Source organism: Chironomus tepperi, unplaced genomic scaffold, assembly GCF_022539635.2.
Source record: "Chironomus tepperi strain 1889 unplaced genomic scaffold, CSIRO-AGI_Ctep_v1 contig_293, whole genome shotgun sequence".
Lineage (NCBI taxonomy): Eukaryota > Metazoa > Arthropoda > Insecta > Diptera > Chironomidae > Chironomus > Chironomus tepperi.
The window spans coordinates 87,087-106,208 of record NW_027226415.1 but is presented as its reverse complement, the minus strand read 5'-3'; the positions used below and the strand labels follow the sequence as shown (position 1 = coordinate 106,208).

The window sequence follows — 19,122 nt, the reverse complement described above, 5'->3', positions numbered from 1 at the left end:
TTGTATCATTAATGATTTTGTTACTTGTTATAATCTATTGATGATGCAAACCCAAAAAAATAAATCATTTAAAAATTATCATAAATTAAATTTGTTTATTCATGCTTAATCATCCTCACCTCTAGATACTTAATACTTAAGATTTCTCATGTAATAAGCTTCCTTTATCATTGCCTTAATTGCAATCCATCCTTCAAGGTTAGTTTTCTTAAGATATTTTGGTGGAACTATGAATCCAAGTTCTTCTAATCCACTTTCAAAAGTGTATGCAAAAGGAATTCCTAACACGTCCATCGCATAGTCATCACTTCCACCAGCAGCAACATATAGACTTGAAGGAACAAAAATAAAATTAGCAACAAAATTTCACAAAGAATTGACATAAAATTAATACCCAGTTCCAGATTGATCAGCACTAAATCGTGTTCCTGTTCTTGCACGCACAGCCTTCACACCAGCAGTCGCAACTCTGTGAAGATAACGTTTTCTTGGATGTGGTTGTGTTGAATATCCAGGAGGATAAATGATCTTATTGCCAAATGTATGAATTGATATGTACAGGAAGCATTGATCTTGATATTTTGTCAAAATATTCCTAACAATTTGTGTTTCTGCTTCCGAAAATGGCTCGAGTCCTTTATAAATGGGTTCACAAGGATTCTTCTCTTGTTCTCCAAGTGACCATTCAATATCATAATTTCTGTTACCATCAACACCATAGCAACCATAGTAAACTGGACGTCGATTTTTCCTCCAATCCTTATCATAGTGACAACTGTATCTATATCCATCAGGATTAAGATTTGGTATTATAATGAATGAAATATTGTACAATAATCCATTAACACCAAGATCTGCTTCCTTTCCTAACTGATAAAGAATATTCAAAGCTAAATTTCGTGAATGCCATTCACGTGCATGAATACCAGCATCAATTACGACAACTGGATTTTGTTTGCCTTTATATCCAATTGATATTGAATTGATTGGTAGACCTTCATAGGTATAGCCTTCAGTGGTATATCTAACATCAAGTCTAGGATACATGCTGATTATCTTCTCCGCAAGAGTATATCCATATTTATTAATATCCTCATTGTTAAGGTATTGCGTGTTAATCACATCAAAACTGAAGTAATTTTGCTTGCTTAATCGTGTTACTGGTATCCAGTTCCGCTGCAATTTTGGTGAATTCTCGATTTTATACAAGCTAATCTGATGCCTTTTCAAAAGATTTACAACTTTTGGTATCATACAATCTTTTGAGCGGAAAATGAAAGTATCGTTGAACTTCCTGATTGGTCTATCGATGATCACATCGTAATCATCGGATCTTCGTTTTAGATCTTCATAAAATCTGAACTCCTGCTTGTTTTGAATTGTAACTTTATATGTTAATTCACTGTAAATAATTGATTATAATTAGATTTTGATATTACATGTTTTATTCCATTTTTGGATTGAAATGACCCGAGCAACACAAATGAAAATCACGGACCTTCATGGTTCTTCTAAATCCCTAACAGACAATGAGCATACTCAGCTTAATTAGGACATTCATGAGTATATTCAATCAATATAATTAAGTATACTCAATTTTGTGAGCATACTTATCTGTTCGGGAATCAATATTATTAACACTAAATGGAAGTCATCTAAATTTGACAGCCATAAGGAAACGTTTCCCATGTGACTTCCATTTAGTTTTAGTAAAAAAGCTTTATTGGAACCCTAAAAGGTCCTACCTTAATAGGTGTTGTTTTCTTCATTTGTGTTCTTTGTGGCACAACGTAGCCGTCAAGGTCACGCAGCATCGCCTTCTTAACAGCAACAGCAGCAATTACGCTTGACGGCTACATGATAGCTGATATTGACTCATTTTTAAGGGCAAAATATGAGATTTGCCGTATCTGTCCGTGCTGATCGGAATATATTTCTAAGAAATCAGTTGTAATTTATACTTACTTATCACAGCTTCCTATCTCGTGTCTTGCCTCACATGAAAGTGTCACAAATATAAGCAATGTGATTAAATGTTTGATAAAGGCAGTCATTGCAAAGAACCTCAATCGTAAATGCTGTTATAAAGTAAAATAAGTAAGCGAATTTTATTCACTTATTGCGGAAAGTTTTCAATCTGTTCTGGAACTCAATTAAAATATGAAGCAGAAAATTTTCATTGTATTTTAACACAATTTTTCTTTTTTATTAAGGTATATAGAAAATAATCAAATTTTCAGTCTGAAAGCTTAAAGAGTAATGCATTGTACTTTGAATTACACAATTATTTTCAGTGTTAGTTTTGAATACAGTAAATAATATAAATAAAGGCACGCTTATTTTTATTACGTAAGGTCATGTACAACTTTTTTACTCGAGCGAATTAAATTATGAAGGCTCCGTCACGAAGGTTTTAAGGTTCCACTTAGACTCTTTGATTAAGACCTGATTAAGTTAACAAAATAATCATTTATTCGAAGTTCTTAGATTGCTTTGTTTTTTTTCGTTTTATTTACATTCCATATTTTCAACAAAAAGTCCCTTAGAATCAAAAATAATTGTCAAATCAGAGCTCGAAGTCCAGAGAAATAAATTCAAGTCGACTGGATTTTTTTCAAAAAATTTTCACTCGATTCAAGTTGAATTCAAGTCGATTTAAATTCAATTTTGAGCTCTGGTCATATTAAATACCAGCAATTTGACAGTCATCAAAAGTTTGCAATTTTATAGCTCTTCCAACGATCAGACACTCCAAAAATCCAAGACTGTAATTTGAATTTATTTAATTCATATAAAAATACATTACTTTTCTTACAAGTACAATAAGTACAATAAGTACAGTAAGTACTGTAAGTGTCGTTAATATAACGATAATCCCGAAAACAAATGCGAAAATAGCCAGCCTACCGTTATCTGTAACAAATTTAATTAATTTAATAATATTCGCATGGTGAAAATATTGTAAATTTCTGTTTGACTCAATCATTTGTGATTTGTGCAATTTTACATATTGCACATTTGTGTGAAACAAAGCAGCAAATGAAAAGTTTTGATAGGAAATTCAGTTAACAAAAATGAATGTTATCAGTAGGAAATTATGTTAAATATTCCGGAAACTTGATAACATTTACATATGTTTTGTTTGTTTTAGGGAAGTCGCTCCGAGCAGCACAAATAAGGTTTGGTCACGGAGATTTAATGGCTGTCATTTGGCATGTAGATGAAGGACGTAGGGTCTGTTCCCATAATGTCCCCTTCCCCAGGCTACGACCCTGACTTGGCTTCCTTTTAATGTTAATAAAAGAGCTTTTTCGGAGTCTTAAAAGCTACATTGTGAAGCCTTCTTCATTTGTATCGCTTGGAGTCAGATTTAGACATATTATGCAAAGTGAACTAAAGTCAATACCTATATTACGTTTAATATTCTTGGTTTTATTGTAGCATTTCAAATAGACATTACATTACATAGAATTTTACAAGTTCCTTAATTTGGATATTTTCTAGCAACTGTTTCCACCATAGCTTGAACGCCGATAATTGACTGTAAAAAAGACACAAAAAATGATTTCCATCCATACCAAAAATCCACATATTCTCTTACCTCTTTAACAGTATTCTCAATTTCACTTGCAGGCAAATCAAAGCCAAAAAATCCACCACCTGGGAGTTCCATACAAATTGCAATTGGAATTTTAGCTGCACCGTATGCATAATCAGTTGAGGCGCCACTGGCAATGTACAATGTGTTTGAAACAGATCCGTATCTATATTTTGTGCCTGTAGCTTGTTCAATTGCATCTGCGCCGGCTTTTGCAACTTCATCCTGATCTTCCCAATTTTCTGGTAAATCTTTGGTATATCCATTTGGATAAATTAGGTAATTGCCATATGAATGGAATGTAAGGAAGAATTTGCATTTATCCTTAATTCTTTCTATGATATCACGACTGGCTATTGTCTCATTTTCCGAGAATGGTTTTACGCCATGATATGTCTCGGCACATGGATTATCGGAGGCACCGGCTGTACTCCATTCAAAGTCATAATTTCTATTAGCATCAACACCACGACAGCTCACAATACTTTGATAACTTCTTGTCTTTCTCCATAATCGGAAGAATCTGAATGTATAGTCATATCCATCAGGATTGACGACTGGCTGAATGACAAAATCCATCAGGTCCAATAACTTTGAAAAATTACTTTTTGAATCCGTCAATTGATCAATCAAATAAAGTGACATCGCTGGTGCTATCCATTCACGTGCATGAATTCCAGCGTCAATAAAAACTGAATTTCTTGACTTTCCATCACCTTTTGTGATTGTTACAGTTTTAATGTTACGACCTTCGAATGTTTTTCCAACATTTTCTACTTTGACATTATCGTTGGAACCTTCGAGCTTATTAAGGAATCTTTCAATTTCTTCATAACGATAGTATCGATCGAATCTGAGTTCATCTGATTTTGATTGGGATAATGTTCGAAATTCTTCAAATTCTTTGTCTATTGCACTGTAACGAAAGGAAAATTTGGTGATTTTTATGCTGCTGTATTATTTGGAGCAGAATTCATATTTCAATTGGAGTCGAGTCAACTAGAATCTGAGTTAACTTCGATGTCTGATGAAAGTCTGATTTGAAATAAATATATGTGCTTTGGGAAAGAGTTATTTGGGAATGTTCGAAAATAGAAGCTTGTCCATGCTTGGGAAGCATATGGATAATAAATGTTAGTTCATGATTTTGTGACAAAGCGTTACGTAGGGAAGTGGTCAATAACCTCATAATGCAATTCCATGCGTTTGCGACTACGTTCTTAGCATGAAGATAGGGCATAGAAAACTATCTCGAATGGACAGAACTACAATTCTCACTAGTTAATGACAACTTCTTCAAAACTGACTTTCTGGACGGTAAAAGAACCCGTGGACGTCCAAAGAACTCTTGGAAGGAAGCTGTCAATAGAGTTAGTATTGCGCTTTGTATCGGTAATTGTTAAGTAGAAGCCTACGATAGAGCCAGATTCAGACGCAACTGAATCAGAACTGATCAGTACGACTAGCAAAGTAAGTGAGTAAGTAATGACATCTTAATGACCAGTTGATGTCTAGTTCTGACGTATTTTTTGTCCGCTCGGGTGTGATTCTGCTGTCTACTCAAATTTAAATTTGACTAGTTGATTGTCTAGTTATAAGGACATATGATTAATTAATTGATGAAGGAATTAGATATACAGTTGCCATTCTTAAGCACATAATAAGAGAACCAATGAGAGATTCAAAATAGAACAAGCAACGACGACCTTAACAAAAACGACGGCTTAACAAAAAAGGACTAATAATTTCAAGCTCAAAAGCAACACAACAATTCGGTCAAACGGCGCGGAAGCGTTATCAGTATTGGTGATTGAGCTTCGACACTATAAGTGCAATATTATAAATATGCAGTTGGTTAACTGGAAACCTGCCTATTCATACTTATTGAAGAACCAATAAAATTCATTTAATTTTGCACCTGAATTAATAATTTATGCCTGATTTTTATATTAATGCTTAATTCACATCACGTTCGATAACAGTCCACAGATATAAATTCTAACTGTACAAAGAATTGACATGTCTTTTTTTCTCAAGTCAACACCTCATTCACATCACGAAATATCCACAACTTACAGCTGAATATTGTCGCTTGTAATTTCATAATCCAATTTATTCTGCTTGAAGAAATTTTCCACAAATCTCTGTTCGCTCGGCTTTACAACAACACGAGCGACATCATTGACATTATTATGTAGCGATAGAAAATCCAATTCATGCTTTTCAGCTTCATTTGCCTCAAATTTCTCCAATAATTTCAATTCGTTCTGATTTTTACACTTTATGTCATAAACTTTATATCCATCATAAGCTTTCTTAGACACACAAAGTGCTATTAATGTCAACAATATGAATGCCTTTAACATTATTTATTAAGAAAGTCACAAGCGAAATACAAAAGAACTGAATGCTATCACTTAAACGAACAAACAATAACTATTGAAGTATTCTTGGAACAGCTCAACTTTTATAATAATCGACACAAGTGTAGAGTTGGCACTAGAATGAGGCAGGTAGAAATGGAAAGAGAGAGAAAGAAATGGACATAATTGTGTAAAATACAATCAATTTATTCTTTAAGGCACAATCTCTACACACAAGAACTGAAATTTATATCATCGTATTTTTCAGCACAGCATGAAGTTGTTTAATGAACGGTTCAGATACGTTTGAAACGCTCTTTAATAAACAGAGAGAATTCTCGATATCCAATAAATGTTTCTTTGACTAGGTCATGTATCATGTCTTGTGGATAATCAAATCCCTTAGAACCGCCTCCAGGCAATTCCAATGTGTAAGCAAAATTTGCATTTCCATATGCAATGGCAAAGTCATCCGATGCGCCTGAAATGAAATATGAAAAGTCGTAAATTTAGTTCTTTAATGAATTAAAAAAGGCGTGATTCTTAAAGTAAAATGTAAAAGAATGAAGATAGGCACAGACATGATTAAAAAAGCGACTGGCACTGAAATGTTGATTATGTAAGTTTGTGAAATTTAGAATATGAAATGTTGTGGAAGTTCTTTATCGGTTGTTCAAAATATTGTTTATGATGCATTGGCAATGAAAGCTTTATTAAATAAGGCTTTTAAGTCTGACTTTATAGATGGCAAGAGATCACGAGGGCAGCCAAAGAACTCATGGAAAGAGGCTGTCGATCAAGACACTATTATACTAAGAACCGATAATTGGCAAGCGGTTGTCGTTGATAAATCCAGCTTTTTATGGCATACATGGGTGTTTTCAGGGTCAAGTTGAACTAAATACTTTCAGATTCATCAAGACTAGAGCTCAAAGTGTACTCGAATTTTGTATGAAAAAGTTGAATCGACTTTGAGATCTGGATTAAAGACTATGAACTCTTATATTTATATCCATGAAGACGAGCATCAACATTGAGGTAACATTAAGCTTGAAGGAAATAGGAAAGCTTTTGAGATTTCTTAAAGAAACAAGGCACAGAGAAAGTAGAACAGAGACACAGAGAAGGTAGACCAGAGGCACAGATGCGCAGAGCTTTGTCGAACCCAACATGATTCTTGACTTCACACACAATTCCCCACTCCAAGTTTTATTCGAGATTCAGCACCAAAAACCTTGATATACCGACAAAAATTACAAACTTACCACTTGCAATGTAAAGAACATCAGCAGAATTTCCAACTGTATAATTCCTTCCAGTAGCTGCAAAAATTGCATTTGCATATCTGTCGCCGAGCTCTTGATGTTCTTTGTGATTTTTGATGTATACATCCATAGCAAATCCTAATGGCCAAAGCACGTAGCTTCCATGAGTATGTGTACTTAAATAAAGTCTCAGATTAGTTTTGAAGCTTTTCATATATTTGGCAAGAGCTGCAGTTTCTGGTTCAGAAAGAGCATATGGACCAGGATGGTTATTTCCTTGACAGCTACCTGGTCTATATCTCCACATGTATGGATAATTTCTATTTAAATCAATGCCTGTACATGTATAATTGACATAACGACGATTTTTACGCCATAATCGATCCTCAGTAAATGAATATTGATAGCCATCAGGATTAACGACAGGCACAAAGACATAATCAACATTATCAAGTAAATCATTATAAATTGTAGAATTTTCAACAAGTTGATGAAGGAAATAAAAGGCTGACTGTATTCCCGCCCATTCTCTTGCATGTGTACCAGCATCAACGAAAATTATTGGATTTAATCCAAATTCTTCATTCTTTGAGACTCGAACGCCATAAATGTTCTTATCTTCATATGACTTTCCAATTACATCCAATTTTACTAAACTTGGGTAGTTTGTGGCCAGACGATTAAAAATTTCCTCCATTTCTGGATAACTCCAGTAGTAATTAAAATTTGGAAGACCATTTGCTAATCTCAAGCTTCTTTTTGTTATCTTATCGCTCTTCAAGACTGTCTCGACATTTTCGATTCCAATACTGTATCGAATCTCATTCATGTTGAGGAAGTTCAAGAAATTTGACTCAATTTCAGGCGAGACCATTATACGAAATGCTTGATCAACACGTCCATATGACCAGAAATCAATGCCAGCCGTAAATTCCCAATTCATAACAAAAGGAATTTGCTCTTTTGTTGGTGACACATCATAGACTTTATAGCTATTAATAAATTAAAAAAATACTTTATAAAAAAAAATCTTTTTAAAAAAACCTCGTTTTATAAGTGGACTAAAAAGGAGAAAATAAATTTTATTTTGTGCTGTAGAGAAATTCTTTTGAAAGTTGAGACCACACATGAATTACAAACATGCACCTTGAGCATATCGTATAATTCTACAACAAAAAACGAGGGCGCGAAGCTTTGATAAAGTTTGGATCAAGTTCTGATACCAGGCGCCCTCGTTTTTTGTTGTAGAACTATACGATATGGTCAAGGTGCATGTTTTTAATTCATGTGTGGTCTCAACTTTCAAAAGAATTTCTCTACAGCACAAAATAAAATTTATTTTCTCCTTTTTAGTCCACTTATAAAACGAGGTTTTTTTAAAAAGATTTTTTTATAAAGTATTTTATTTTTTAGTTTTTAGTCTACGCGAAAAACGAGGTTTTTTTTAAAAAGTTTTTTTTTATAAAGTATTTTATTTTTTAGTTTTTAGTCTACGCGAAAAACGAGGTTTTTTTTTAAAAAGTTTTTTTTTATAAAGTATTTATTTTCAACTTTTTAGTCCAAATATCGATCTGTTTGTTTTTTGTTTTTCATTTAGTCGTTCAGTTGTTTTTCATATCATTCATTTTATACTAAATCATTATAAGATTATCTGATGAATCATAGTTTTGTGTTAAGTTTTGAAAATTTTCACGCCTTCACTCGCTTCGCTCCGTTCAGGTCGTAAAAATTTGTGAGCTCCGCTCAACCAAGTCCGAACTTCGTTCGAACTGTTTTAGTTCGAGCTTCGCTCGAACTTTTTCTTACTAAATCATTATAAGATTATCTGATGAATCATAGTCTTGTGTTGGGTTTTGAAAATTTTCACGCCTTCACTCGCTTCGCTCCGTTCAGGTCGTAAAAATTTGTGAGCTCCGCTCAACCAAGTCCGAACTTCGTTCGAACTGTTTTAGTTCGAGCTTCGCTCGAACTTTTTCTTACTAAATCATTGTAAGATTATCTAATGAATCGTAGTTTTGTGTTAAGTTTTGAAAATTTTCACGCCTTCACTCGCTTCGCTCCGTTCAGGTCGTAAAAATTTGTGAGCTCCGCTCAACCAAGTCCGAACTTCGTTCGAACTATTTTAGTTCGAGCTTCGCTCGAACTTTTTCTTACTAAATCATTGTAAGATTATCTAATGAATCGTAGTTTTGTGTTAAGTTTTGAAAATTTTCACGCCTTCACTCGCTTCGCTCCGTTCAGGTCGTAAAAATTTGTGAGCTCCGCTCAACCAAGTCCGAACTTCGTTCGAACTGTTTTAGTTCGAGCTTCGCTCGAACTTTTTCTTACTAAATCATTGTAAGATTATCTAATGAATCGTAGTTTTGTGTTAAGTTTTGAAAATTTTCACGCCTTCACTCGCTTCGCTCCGTTCAGGTCGTAAAAATTTGTGAGCTCCGCTCAACCAAGTCCGAACTTCGTTCGAACTGTTTTAGTTCGAGCTTCGCTCGAACTTTTTCTTACTAAATCATTGTAAGATTATCTAATGAATCGTAGTTTTGTGTTAAGTTTTGAAAATTTTCACGCCTTCACTCGCTTCGCTCCGTTCAGGTCGTAAAAATTTGTGAGCTCCGCTCAACCAAGTCCGAACTTCGTTCGAACTGTTTTAGTTCGAGCTTCGCTCGAACTTTTTCTTACTAAATCATTGTAAGATTATCTAATGAATCGTAGTTTTGTGTTAAGTTTTGAAAATTTTCACGCCTTCACTCGCTTCGCTCCGTTCAGGTCGTAAAAATTTGTGAGCTCCGCTCAACCAAGTCCGAACTTCGTTCGAACTATTTTAGTTCGAGCTTCGCTCGAACTTTTTTTTACCAACGTCGATAAATGCGGGGTTTTCTTACGTCCGACTGTTATTAGATCACAGTAGTGCCGGACTTTACTTCGCTTCGCTTCGTTCGTCCGACTGTTATTAGATCAAAATAGTGTCGGACTCCACTTCGCTTCGCTTCGTTCGCCCGACTGTTATTAGATTACAGTAGTGTCGGACTTTACTTCGCTTCGCTTCGTTCGTCCGACTGTTATTAGATTACAGTAGTGTCGGACTCCACTTCGCTTCGCTTCGTTCGTCCGTGTTTAGATCACGCTGATAGTTTTGAAATGGATTTCTGTAAGTCTGAAATTTTTTTTTGTTCAATTAGTACCAGTAAAAGTAAATTTTCCAAATAAAAACCAATTAATTAAGTTTATTAAGCTGGAAAGAGAGCAAATATAAATTAAACTACATCATTATTATTATTATTATACTTATATTTATTCAAATTTTTTACATGTTTAAAGGAAAAAGCCGTCTGAAAAGTACTTAAACTGTTTCAAACGGCATAAAAAACCTTTATTTTATAATTCAGTGTATATTAAAATTTAATATTTTTGTTCATTCAATCTGCAATTGAATAAATTTTGGACTGTGATCGTATCTCCACATTTGAAAGTCGGCATGCTCGTCCATTAAACGTCATCATCTGGAGGCTGATATTGACGCATTCTTTCCATTTCAGCCAAGGCTTTTTCATTGCATGTACTTTTTGGGTCGGTTAATTTAGCACAGTCCAGTTCTTCAATTCGCAATCCTTCTAGAGTCCGTACTCTGCTTAATGCTACATATGCTTGACCTGGAGCAAAGAGTTTATATCCTAGATAAACAACCGCAAAATCGCATGTACTACCTTGCATTTTATGAACTGTACATGCCCAACAAAGTATTAATGGCAACATTCGTCGCTCAACTGTACCTTGATTATAGTTAGCTGGGAATTGAATAGATCGAGGTTCAATCAAATGAATTCCCTCGCGTCCAAAATCAATACGAAGAGTAGGTAAATCAGTCTCATATAATTGGTCTCTTCGGAAATGGGGCCAAATAATTTCCGTTATATTACCAATAATGCCATTAACGAGACCCTTTTCAAAATCTATATTAGATCGAAGCATGACTCTAGCGCCAACAAATATTTCTAGTTCTCTTGGATAACCTCCAGTGCAATTTATATCTTTTGGTACTGCAGTATCCATGTTTATGTTGGCGTTAATTCTTGCATCAACAATTTGATCTTGAGCTCGAATTTTAAACATTCTTTCTCCTTGTGCTCGATAGTAATCAAGAACAGATTGATTGAATGCTGCAACTAACTTTACTGTTGGGTAAACACGAATAGCTTTATTTATTGCAAATTCACCAGTTGCATCTTTTAACATCTTAGTCTTGAGCAGATCAATATGTTGAGCATTAATTTTTCCAACTCGTAAAGCATTAAGGAGATCAGCAAAAGTTGTATCTCCTTGCTGGCGCATATTCTCTGTTAATTCAACTAGAGAAAAGAGTCTCCATAAGTTTGGGGCAGGATAGTGTTCTCTAGGTTGTTCGAAAACCGGTTTTCCATTACACGGAGGCAATTGCATTAAGTCTCCAAATAGAATTACATTAAGACCACCAAATGGTAAATCTTCTCTACTCTTCAACTGTCTTAAACGTGAATCGATATTACATAATGTTTGGTATGAAACCATGCTAATTTCATCAATGAAAACAAATTCTATTTCTTTCCATTGTTGACGCATGACTCTCAAGTAATTACCTGACAAAGATGCAATATTTGTTGAAACATATCCATTCTTTTCAATGGGCAATTTCAGTAAACTGTGTAATGTAACACCATTTACTAATTTTGCAGCAATGCCAGTTGGTGCAGCTACTTTAACTGCTTTTCTTCCAAAGCATCTACTTACTTGATTAGTCAATGTGTTGAATGTGTAAGTTTTGCCTACACCAGCACCTCCGGTAACAAACAATCGTAAACGTCTAGTACTACCTTGGAGTTGATCGTGAATATTGCTCGTAATTAAATTAAAAAGCTGTCTCTGCTTTAAATTCATAGCTGAACATGCAGCAGTGAACTGTTCGTCAGTCATGCCTGGATCTAAAATTTCCTGATGCAGTGTTGCCTCAAAAAATTCTTCAGGTTCTTCAAGAATGTTAAAAGCTCGAGCCTGATTGAACGCATTTTCAAGCTGTCGATCACGTTCACGGAACGTTTCCATGTGTGTGTTTTTTTCTTTTAATTGAGCTTCTCTTGCAAGAAACGCTTCTCGAGGACTGTTATATTCATCAATAAGCTCATTCTCATTTCGATATGGGACGTATTGCAATAGTAGACTATAAAAGTAATTGTCCGGATCATTGTGCATGATAAAGAAAGGTACTCGCACAACTGCTGGGACTTTTCTTATAACCATTTTCTTACCATCGGTAAGTGTAATTAATTTTCTTCTTTGCCTTGGTTGTTCAGAATCCAAATCATCCTCAACTTCTGCATCTATACTCTCCTCAGTGTTGTCATTGCGTGTGCCATAATGTGGCTCAAACAACATAGCGAATTCAAGCAAACACATTTCATTAAAATTGTAATCATTATGTTCTCGCGGCCGCTTTTCATATCGTTCGAATATAGATGCACAAACACCTGCAGCTTGATTTCCCTCAAATCTGAGAACATGATAACGTTGTTCACGTTTACGAGCATTGAGGAAAACACAATTTCGAGTACTTCCGCGTAAAGGTAAATGACACAATCTATAAGCACATTCGCTTGCAGAAATGTGTCTTTCTTTTAATATTCGCATGCATACTTTAAATAGTTTTCGAGAAACATTAGTTTCTTCTCTACGAATCTCTCTAATAGCCTGTGCTATACTTGGATTCACATTTGTTGGCTCAGATTTAGAAATATATTTTGCTATGTAATGGGCAATAGCTTCATTCGATCCACAAGGTTGAATGTCCATATTGCCATTCCATAGCTTCAGGATAGGCAGTGAATAATTATTCACGTATCTATCGTGGATTCCTCTTTTAAGAGTACAAATTCGTCCACCGTTTCGAACAAATTCGTCAGAAGTCTGAGGAACCATTCGAGTTGTCGTTGATACTTGACGAGGAAAGCCAAACCGACAATTAATCGCATTTCGCTTATGACAAGTATGAGTGTGACGATGCATTTGGTTTTTTTTTACCAAATTATAAAGTTCAGGGTTTTCATCTTCAGAAGGAAGATGACAAGATACCACATCGTCAATTAATTTAATGCCGTCATCAGTTTCAAATGAGGGTACATTCTCAATCCATACAACCATATGAACGTGAGGACTACCTCTATTTTGAAACTCAATTCGCCACCAGTAATCCTTGACTTTGCCACCAAGAGCTTCATTATTGTTCTTAATGTACTTTATGAAAGCATTTACTCTTCTCATAAAGTGACGACTAAGAACTACTGGATAAAGTTCAATTAATCTTTGAGCTTCATCTAAACTTATACTACTTGGATCTACATCTGGTTGATTATCAGCAATAAGCAAAGCTTTTCGCATATCAAGCCAATTCAAATCATTACAACTTAGTGTAATGAACCAAGTTGGTGGGCCAAGACAACGAATTTGAGCAACTAATTCGTTATTTGCAGTTTTCCAATAAGCTGCAGAGCCTCTTAAATTTTTCAAGTAGAGATGAACGTCTTCAACAATTCCTTCTCGTCCTTGAACTTTTTGCAGCAAGCTGCAATAGTAGATTGAATTCTACTATATTCAAAATGTGACAGAGCATAGAATAGATATTCTTTTGTTTGGTATCGAGTATCTAATCCCTCTACTCTCGATTGAAAGTAATCTAATGGAGTGATTCGAACTGGTCGGTTCTCATTCAATCCATTCTTGCCATAAGGAAATAGGTGATACCAAGCAAATTCTTCTGCCTTCTTTTCGTGATTAATATTTACAATGTTATCTTTCGTTTTACGAACGATTTCATTGATATTTTCACTCTCAATTAGTTCATCTTCAACATCAGGTTGAACTGCGTCAATCGGACCCATAAGAGATGTCTGAACATGCATATGCTGAGACATAACCTCTTGATTTGGATCATGTTCGAGAGCTGTAGAAACTTGTTCTGGAGCATGTTGTCGTAAATAGTCTTCCATATTCATTATATTACCTTTTACAATAACATCAATATAGTGAATGCAAAATTGTGCATTTTTAGGTTTAAGAGTGCGTCGAACGACACGATGAAATTCTTCGATCGTGTCACACTCAATCACACATGCAACTCCAGTACCATCATTTAATTGTATGCCTCTAGGATTGCAAGAATGAGAATCAGTAAAGTAATACTTCTCATCATACTTCAATAGACCAAGTGACATATCTTGAGCAACTATGATTCCCGCTTTGTGAGTCGAAAACAGTTCATTAATTGCATCAAGTAATTTCTTTATTTCTATACCGTCATTCATTTTGTCGTCTAAATTTCCATAACATAACGAATTATCATCATAGTCAATGGAAAAAGCTTCATCAAACATGAGGAAATCAGTTTTAATGACATCAAGATTTTTTATTTCAAGATATCCTGAATTAGGTATTACAAATGCTCCAGGAAACCCTTGATTCGTTTTAAAACGAATTTCTTCATAAATATGATCTCCTGCAATCATATTTTCATCCAATATGTCTTTTTTCCATTCACTCGGATGAAGAATTGCTGCTCTAACAATATTTGCAAGTGCCATTGCAAAACATTGGCTACCTGCGTATTCAGAAAATACTATAGAATTTCCCTGGTTCCAAGAAGCGCGTACAATTCTGGATTTATTGGATTTGTTAAGAGGCTTGTAGTTGCTTCGTGAAATGTTATTCATTTCATTACTCTCTTCTTGTGGTTCCATTGCTGGAACAACTCGTACAATGTCGTTTTGATCAAGTCTTACAGAATCATTGATCGTAACGTCTTTGTAAAGAGGATTATTTGCAATGAGCCACCGTAAAGCAGTGAAAACGCGATCACGGTTTATTGTGTAATCTCTTGAAACATTTAAGTTCTCAAGAGTCTCAGTTACTACTACAACACTAAGATCATCACTAGCTCTTGGTAACATATCAGGTAGTTTTTCACTAACCTGGAAAATGTCAAGAGCAAACAATGTAGCTTGGCCTTTGAAAGACCATTGGCCAAAGCGTCCGTCAAGTTTAATAACTTTGACGAATGGAACAACACGAAGTAGTAGTCTTCTTTCAACCTCTGTTAAAGCATGAATTTCGTCTGGAATATCACCTGGATACAAGTTATTCCAGTAGGCTTTAGGAGGAGCATTAGTTTTACGACCATTTTTAAGATGCGTATTACATCTATGGCAAACCTCCAAGATTCCTTTATCTAAGAGTTCTTGAGGTAAGTATGGTTTAGGAGTATGCAGTCGATAAATTACTACTTGATTTGGATAACACCGCTTCAAGCAGATATCGCAAATTCTATCGCAGAATGTGTTAATAACGCGATCGAATTCTTCTGCATCACTTGAACGTTGAGCATATGCGTAGCGAGCTCGATATAATCGAGTGCTACGCTCTTGTTCAGTTTCATTAGCTATAATTCTGGCATGTCTTTGACTGTCAGCATCAAGACGAGTCGCTCGATGTTCTTGTGATTCAATTAGTCGTGCTTGATAATGTCGAAAATTATCAAGTTCAAGACGAGCCGCTCGAACTTCTTGCGATTCAATCAGTCTTGATTGAGTATGACGTTCTTGGTCAAGTTCAAGACGAGCCGCTCGATGTTCTTGCGTTTCAATCAGTCTTGCTTGATAATGTCGAAAATTATCAAGTTCAAGACGAGCCGCTCGAACTTCTTGTGATTCAATCAGTCTTGATTGAGCATGACGTTCTTGGTCAAGTTCAAGACGAGCCGCTCGATGTTCTTGCGTTTCAATCAGTCTTGCTTGATAATGTCGAAAATTATCAAGTTCAAGACGAGCCGCTCGAACTCCTTGCGTTTCAATCAGTCTTGATTGAGCATGACGTTCTTTATCTAAATTAAGTCTAGAAATACGCTGAAGATCACTTTCATTTTTGGCTAGTTTTCTACGTTTTGTCAACCTCAAACGTTTACTTTCTTCAGACTCAAGTGAACGCTTTAGTTCGTATTTTTCTTTAGCTTTTTGTAAACGACGTTTTTTCTGTGTAGAAGTTTCTTGCATTATGAAATTAATGTAAAAATATGAAATTAATGTAAAATAAAGACTTACCTCTTTAAGATGAATCAAAAGGCTTCTTTCACTTACTTTTCTTTATCACAGAACACTATCAATGGTTTTCACTTATTTGGTCTTTTTTTTTGCTTACGTCCTTCTAATATTCGTACCCTTATTAACTAATAATTATTAAATATTTATGATCATAAATTGATTATTCACTTAATAAAATTTTCAAGAATTTTGTATTCCAAATTTATAAATTCACTTTTCTTCTCACACGAATTATTTATTTAGTATTTTATCAATAGTATTTTTAATTTTCGACCAATTAAACTCACTTTATACACGATGTTTTTAAATTTCACTAAATTTAATTTATATTTTAAATGTCGCTAATTTGTTTACTAAATTTTTTGTTTACATTTTTTTCAAAAACCAAATTTCCGTTGAAAAATATCCCTGAAAAAATTACTAATGATTAAATCAATTGGTTTAAATATTAAATCCGCCATCTTAAACGGATTGAGAATTCGTTTTAGCACGTTTTAGCATCAAAGAATTCGTATTAACACTTGTATTTGAAATTTTAGAAACCGTTTAAAATTATCGCAAAGAAATATTTTTTTATTGATATTAAAACAAAAATTTTAATTTTTACTATTAATTAGTTGATAACTTGGATAAATTATACCAATATACATGATTTTTTTAGTAAATATCAATTGATATTAACAATAAAAATTTTGTATTTTAGCCGTTAATTTATTATTCAAATTTGGAGTGCTAAAACCGTACAAATTTTTGCAAAACCGTATAAAATTAACAGTCAGTTTCTTCAACAAAAGGTAAGTGTGCTTTTAAGTAAAAATAAGTTTTAAACTAACTTTTATTACCAATTGTAGATCAGAAACAACATGATAAACCCTTTCGATCAAGTAGAAGCAGTGGGAGCTGCCGTTGCTGCATTTTATCATTGTAAATATATTTTTTCTAAACTTTTATATTATTTTGTTATTTTTGTTATTTTTTTCATTCTATTAGCCCAGCAAAGATTAAATCAGCAACCAGCAACACCAGCAACACCTGAAAATAAACAACAACAACCGCCAGCAACGACTAATCAATCAAATAAACAACAACCGCCATCAAAGACTAATCGATCAAGAAAAGGTGAGTTATCAAAGTTAATAGAATTAAATTTACTAAAATATTTTTTTGTTTCTTGAATTTTTTTCAAGACTTAATTGGATTATTAATCTATTAATTCCTTTTTAATTTTTTAGGTCGAAACAATCAAAATAAACGAAAAAAAATCTATAAGAAAAATAAAAAACAACAACGAAAATCTCACGAAGAAGAAGAAGGCCCGTACAGTTTGAAAAGAGCAGAACAAATGGGAACCGAAATCGAGGAATTAAAAGACAAAATTGAAAGACTTGAAGCCCATCGATTGATTCTTGTAAATCGATACAAGAAAACCCCGACAGAAAAATCATTGCCGATTGTATCAACCTCGATTGATCCACCACAATCAATTATAGTTGATGCACCAATTGGAGATGCATCAAATTTAATTGATCCCATAACTGATGATGCATCAAATGCAATTGATAAGCCAACTAATGATGTACCAGCCACAATTGATCCACCAACTGATGAAGCACCAGTTTCAACACCAACAGTTGAAACTTCAGCTGATGCTTTGACATCATAATAATAATAGTATTATACTCTTTTGTTTGTAGTCATTTATTTTTTTTTTTTTTTTATTTTAAATAAAATATTTTATATTAGACTACAGTCATTCTGGCTTTAAATTTTCTTTATTTATTTAAGTAAACTATGAAATTTACCAGCATATTTTATTTATTTGTAGCTTATGTTAAAATTGATCACACTTTAGAATACGTTTCCAACAGTTTCTAGTCTAACGGTTTTTTAAAATTCAAATTCCTCTCTTGGATGTCTATGAGAAAATGACTTTTGAAAACATATCATGATTGAAATCTCTTAAATTACATTAAGTAATACTTAAATCAATTAATTATATTATTACTTAATGTACAATGAACTATATTTATGCATTTTAAACATCATAAATGACTTATTTAGGCATATAAAAAATATACATCATTGATAATGGATTTTTTTCTCATTTAAAACTTTCATAAATTAATTAAAGCATAACTAAGCAATTTTATGATTCACAAATGCTTGAATATTGTATTGTCATCGAGAATACACATCCATAAAAAATTTCAGCTCGATTGGAGCGGTAGAAGTGGTCGAAAATTCAATCGCAAGATTTGACCAAGACAGAAAGACAGAAAGACAGACAGATAAGAAAGCAAGTTAAGAAAAACGAGGTAATAATTCATTCATTATTTACTATAATTAAAATTTATTGAATTACCCATTGTAATCTTTTGCGGCTGTCAGTACGGCTACTGAATAAATAATGAAACTGATAAGAAATTGTTTCATTTTGTCTGAAATTCCTGCTTTAAACTCAACTCACTGAACTCTTTAAGGCCACTAAATAATTTGCTATATTTTTTACACATCAAGTGTGACTTAATAGATTGATATGATGCATCTGTATTGCTTATTAAAATTGATAAGATTATGTCATTATCATCTAACACAGTGATGGGCAACCTGTGTGCTGCGACACACTAATGTGCCGAAAAAAAAATATTTTAAATGTCATGAGCCGTATGCCGTGCGCGGTTTCAGTCAAGGCAACTACCAATATGTGCCGCGACAAATGAAAGGTTGTCCACCACTGACAATCTATCATGAAAGTGTTCTGGATGTGCTGATTAAGCTAAGGA

General features: G+C 34.0%; 3 protein-coding genes across 4 annotated transcripts; 1 reads left to right on the top strand and 2 right to left on the bottom strand.

The window, feature by feature from the left end:
* Positions 1-129: 129 nt before the first annotated feature.
* LOC139092100 (carboxypeptidase B-like) lies at positions 130-2,054 on the bottom strand. Its single transcript, XM_070642387.1, has 3 exons — positions 1,966-2,054; positions 395-1,402; positions 130-331 (listed from the first exon to the last, which is right to left on the bottom strand). The coding sequence occupies exons 1-3, from the start codon at positions 2,052-2,054 to the stop codon at positions 130-132; spliced, it is 1,299 nt and encodes a 432-aa protein (XP_070498488.1).
* Positions 2,055-3,411: 1,357 nt separating this feature from the next.
* LOC139092092 (carboxypeptidase B1-like) lies at positions 3,412-18,817 on the bottom strand. 2 transcript variants are annotated; one of them, XM_070642377.1, is made up of 3 exons: positions 18,702-18,811; positions 3,602-4,514; positions 3,412-3,541 (listed from the first exon to the last, which is right to left on the bottom strand). In XM_070642377.1, the coding sequence occupies exons 1-3, from the start codon at positions 18,770-18,772 to the stop codon at positions 3,485-3,487; spliced, it is 1,041 nt and encodes a 346-aa protein (XP_070498478.1). In that variant the 5' UTR covers positions 18,773-18,811; the 3' UTR covers positions 3,412-3,484. The 2 variants fall into 2 exon arrangements, with proteins under 2 accessions (XP_070498478.1, XP_070498477.1); XM_070642376.1 differs by lacking the exons at positions 3,412-3,541; positions 3,602-4,514 and adding exons at positions 6,145-6,442; positions 7,227-8,218 and having other exon boundaries at positions 18,702-18,817.
* On the top strand, positions 17,160-18,002 carry LOC139092084 (uncharacterized). The gene is made up of 3 exons (XM_070642364.1): positions 17,160-17,263; positions 17,330-17,458; positions 17,572-18,002. The coding sequence occupies exons 1-3, from the start codon at positions 17,203-17,205 to the stop codon at positions 18,000-18,002; spliced, it is 621 nt and encodes a 206-aa protein (XP_070498465.1). The 5' UTR covers positions 17,160-17,202.
* Positions 18,818-19,122: the final 305 nt, after the last annotated feature.

Coding starts and splice junctions, on each gene's coding strand:
- LOC139092084 (XM_070642364.1), top strand. CDS start 17,203: ATGATAAACCCTTTCGATCAAGTAGAAGCAGTGGGAGCTGCCGTTGCT. Junction 17,264..17,329: donor CGTTGCTGCATTTTATCATT/GTAAATATATTT, acceptor TCATTCTATTAG/CCCAGCAAAGATTAAATCAG. Junction 17,459..17,571: donor GACTAATCGATCAAGAAAAG/GTGAGTTATCAA, acceptor TTAATTTTTTAG/GTCGAAACAATCAAAATAAA.
- LOC139092100 (XM_070642387.1), bottom strand. CDS start 2,054: ATGACTGCCTTTATCAAACATTTAATCACATTGCTTATATTTGTGACA. Junction 1,403..1,965: donor GAGATAGGAAGCTGTGATAA/GTAAGTATAAAT, acceptor AATTATTTACAG/TGAATTAACATATAAAGTTA. Junction 332..394: donor GCTGATCAATCTGGAACTGG/GTATTAATTTTA, acceptor TGTTCCTTCAAG/TCTATATGTTGCTGCTGGTG.
- LOC139092092 (XM_070642376.1), bottom strand. CDS start 18,772: ATGAAACAATTTCTTATCAGTTTCATTATTTATTCAGTAGCCGTACTG. Junction 8,219..18,701: donor GCCGCAAAAGATTACAATGG/GTAATTCAATAA, acceptor ATTTATTAATAG/CTATAAAGTCTATGATGTGT. Junction 6,443..7,226: donor TGTTCTTTACATTGCAAGTG/GTAAGTTTGTAA, acceptor ATTTCATTTCAG/GCGCATCGGATGACTTTGCC.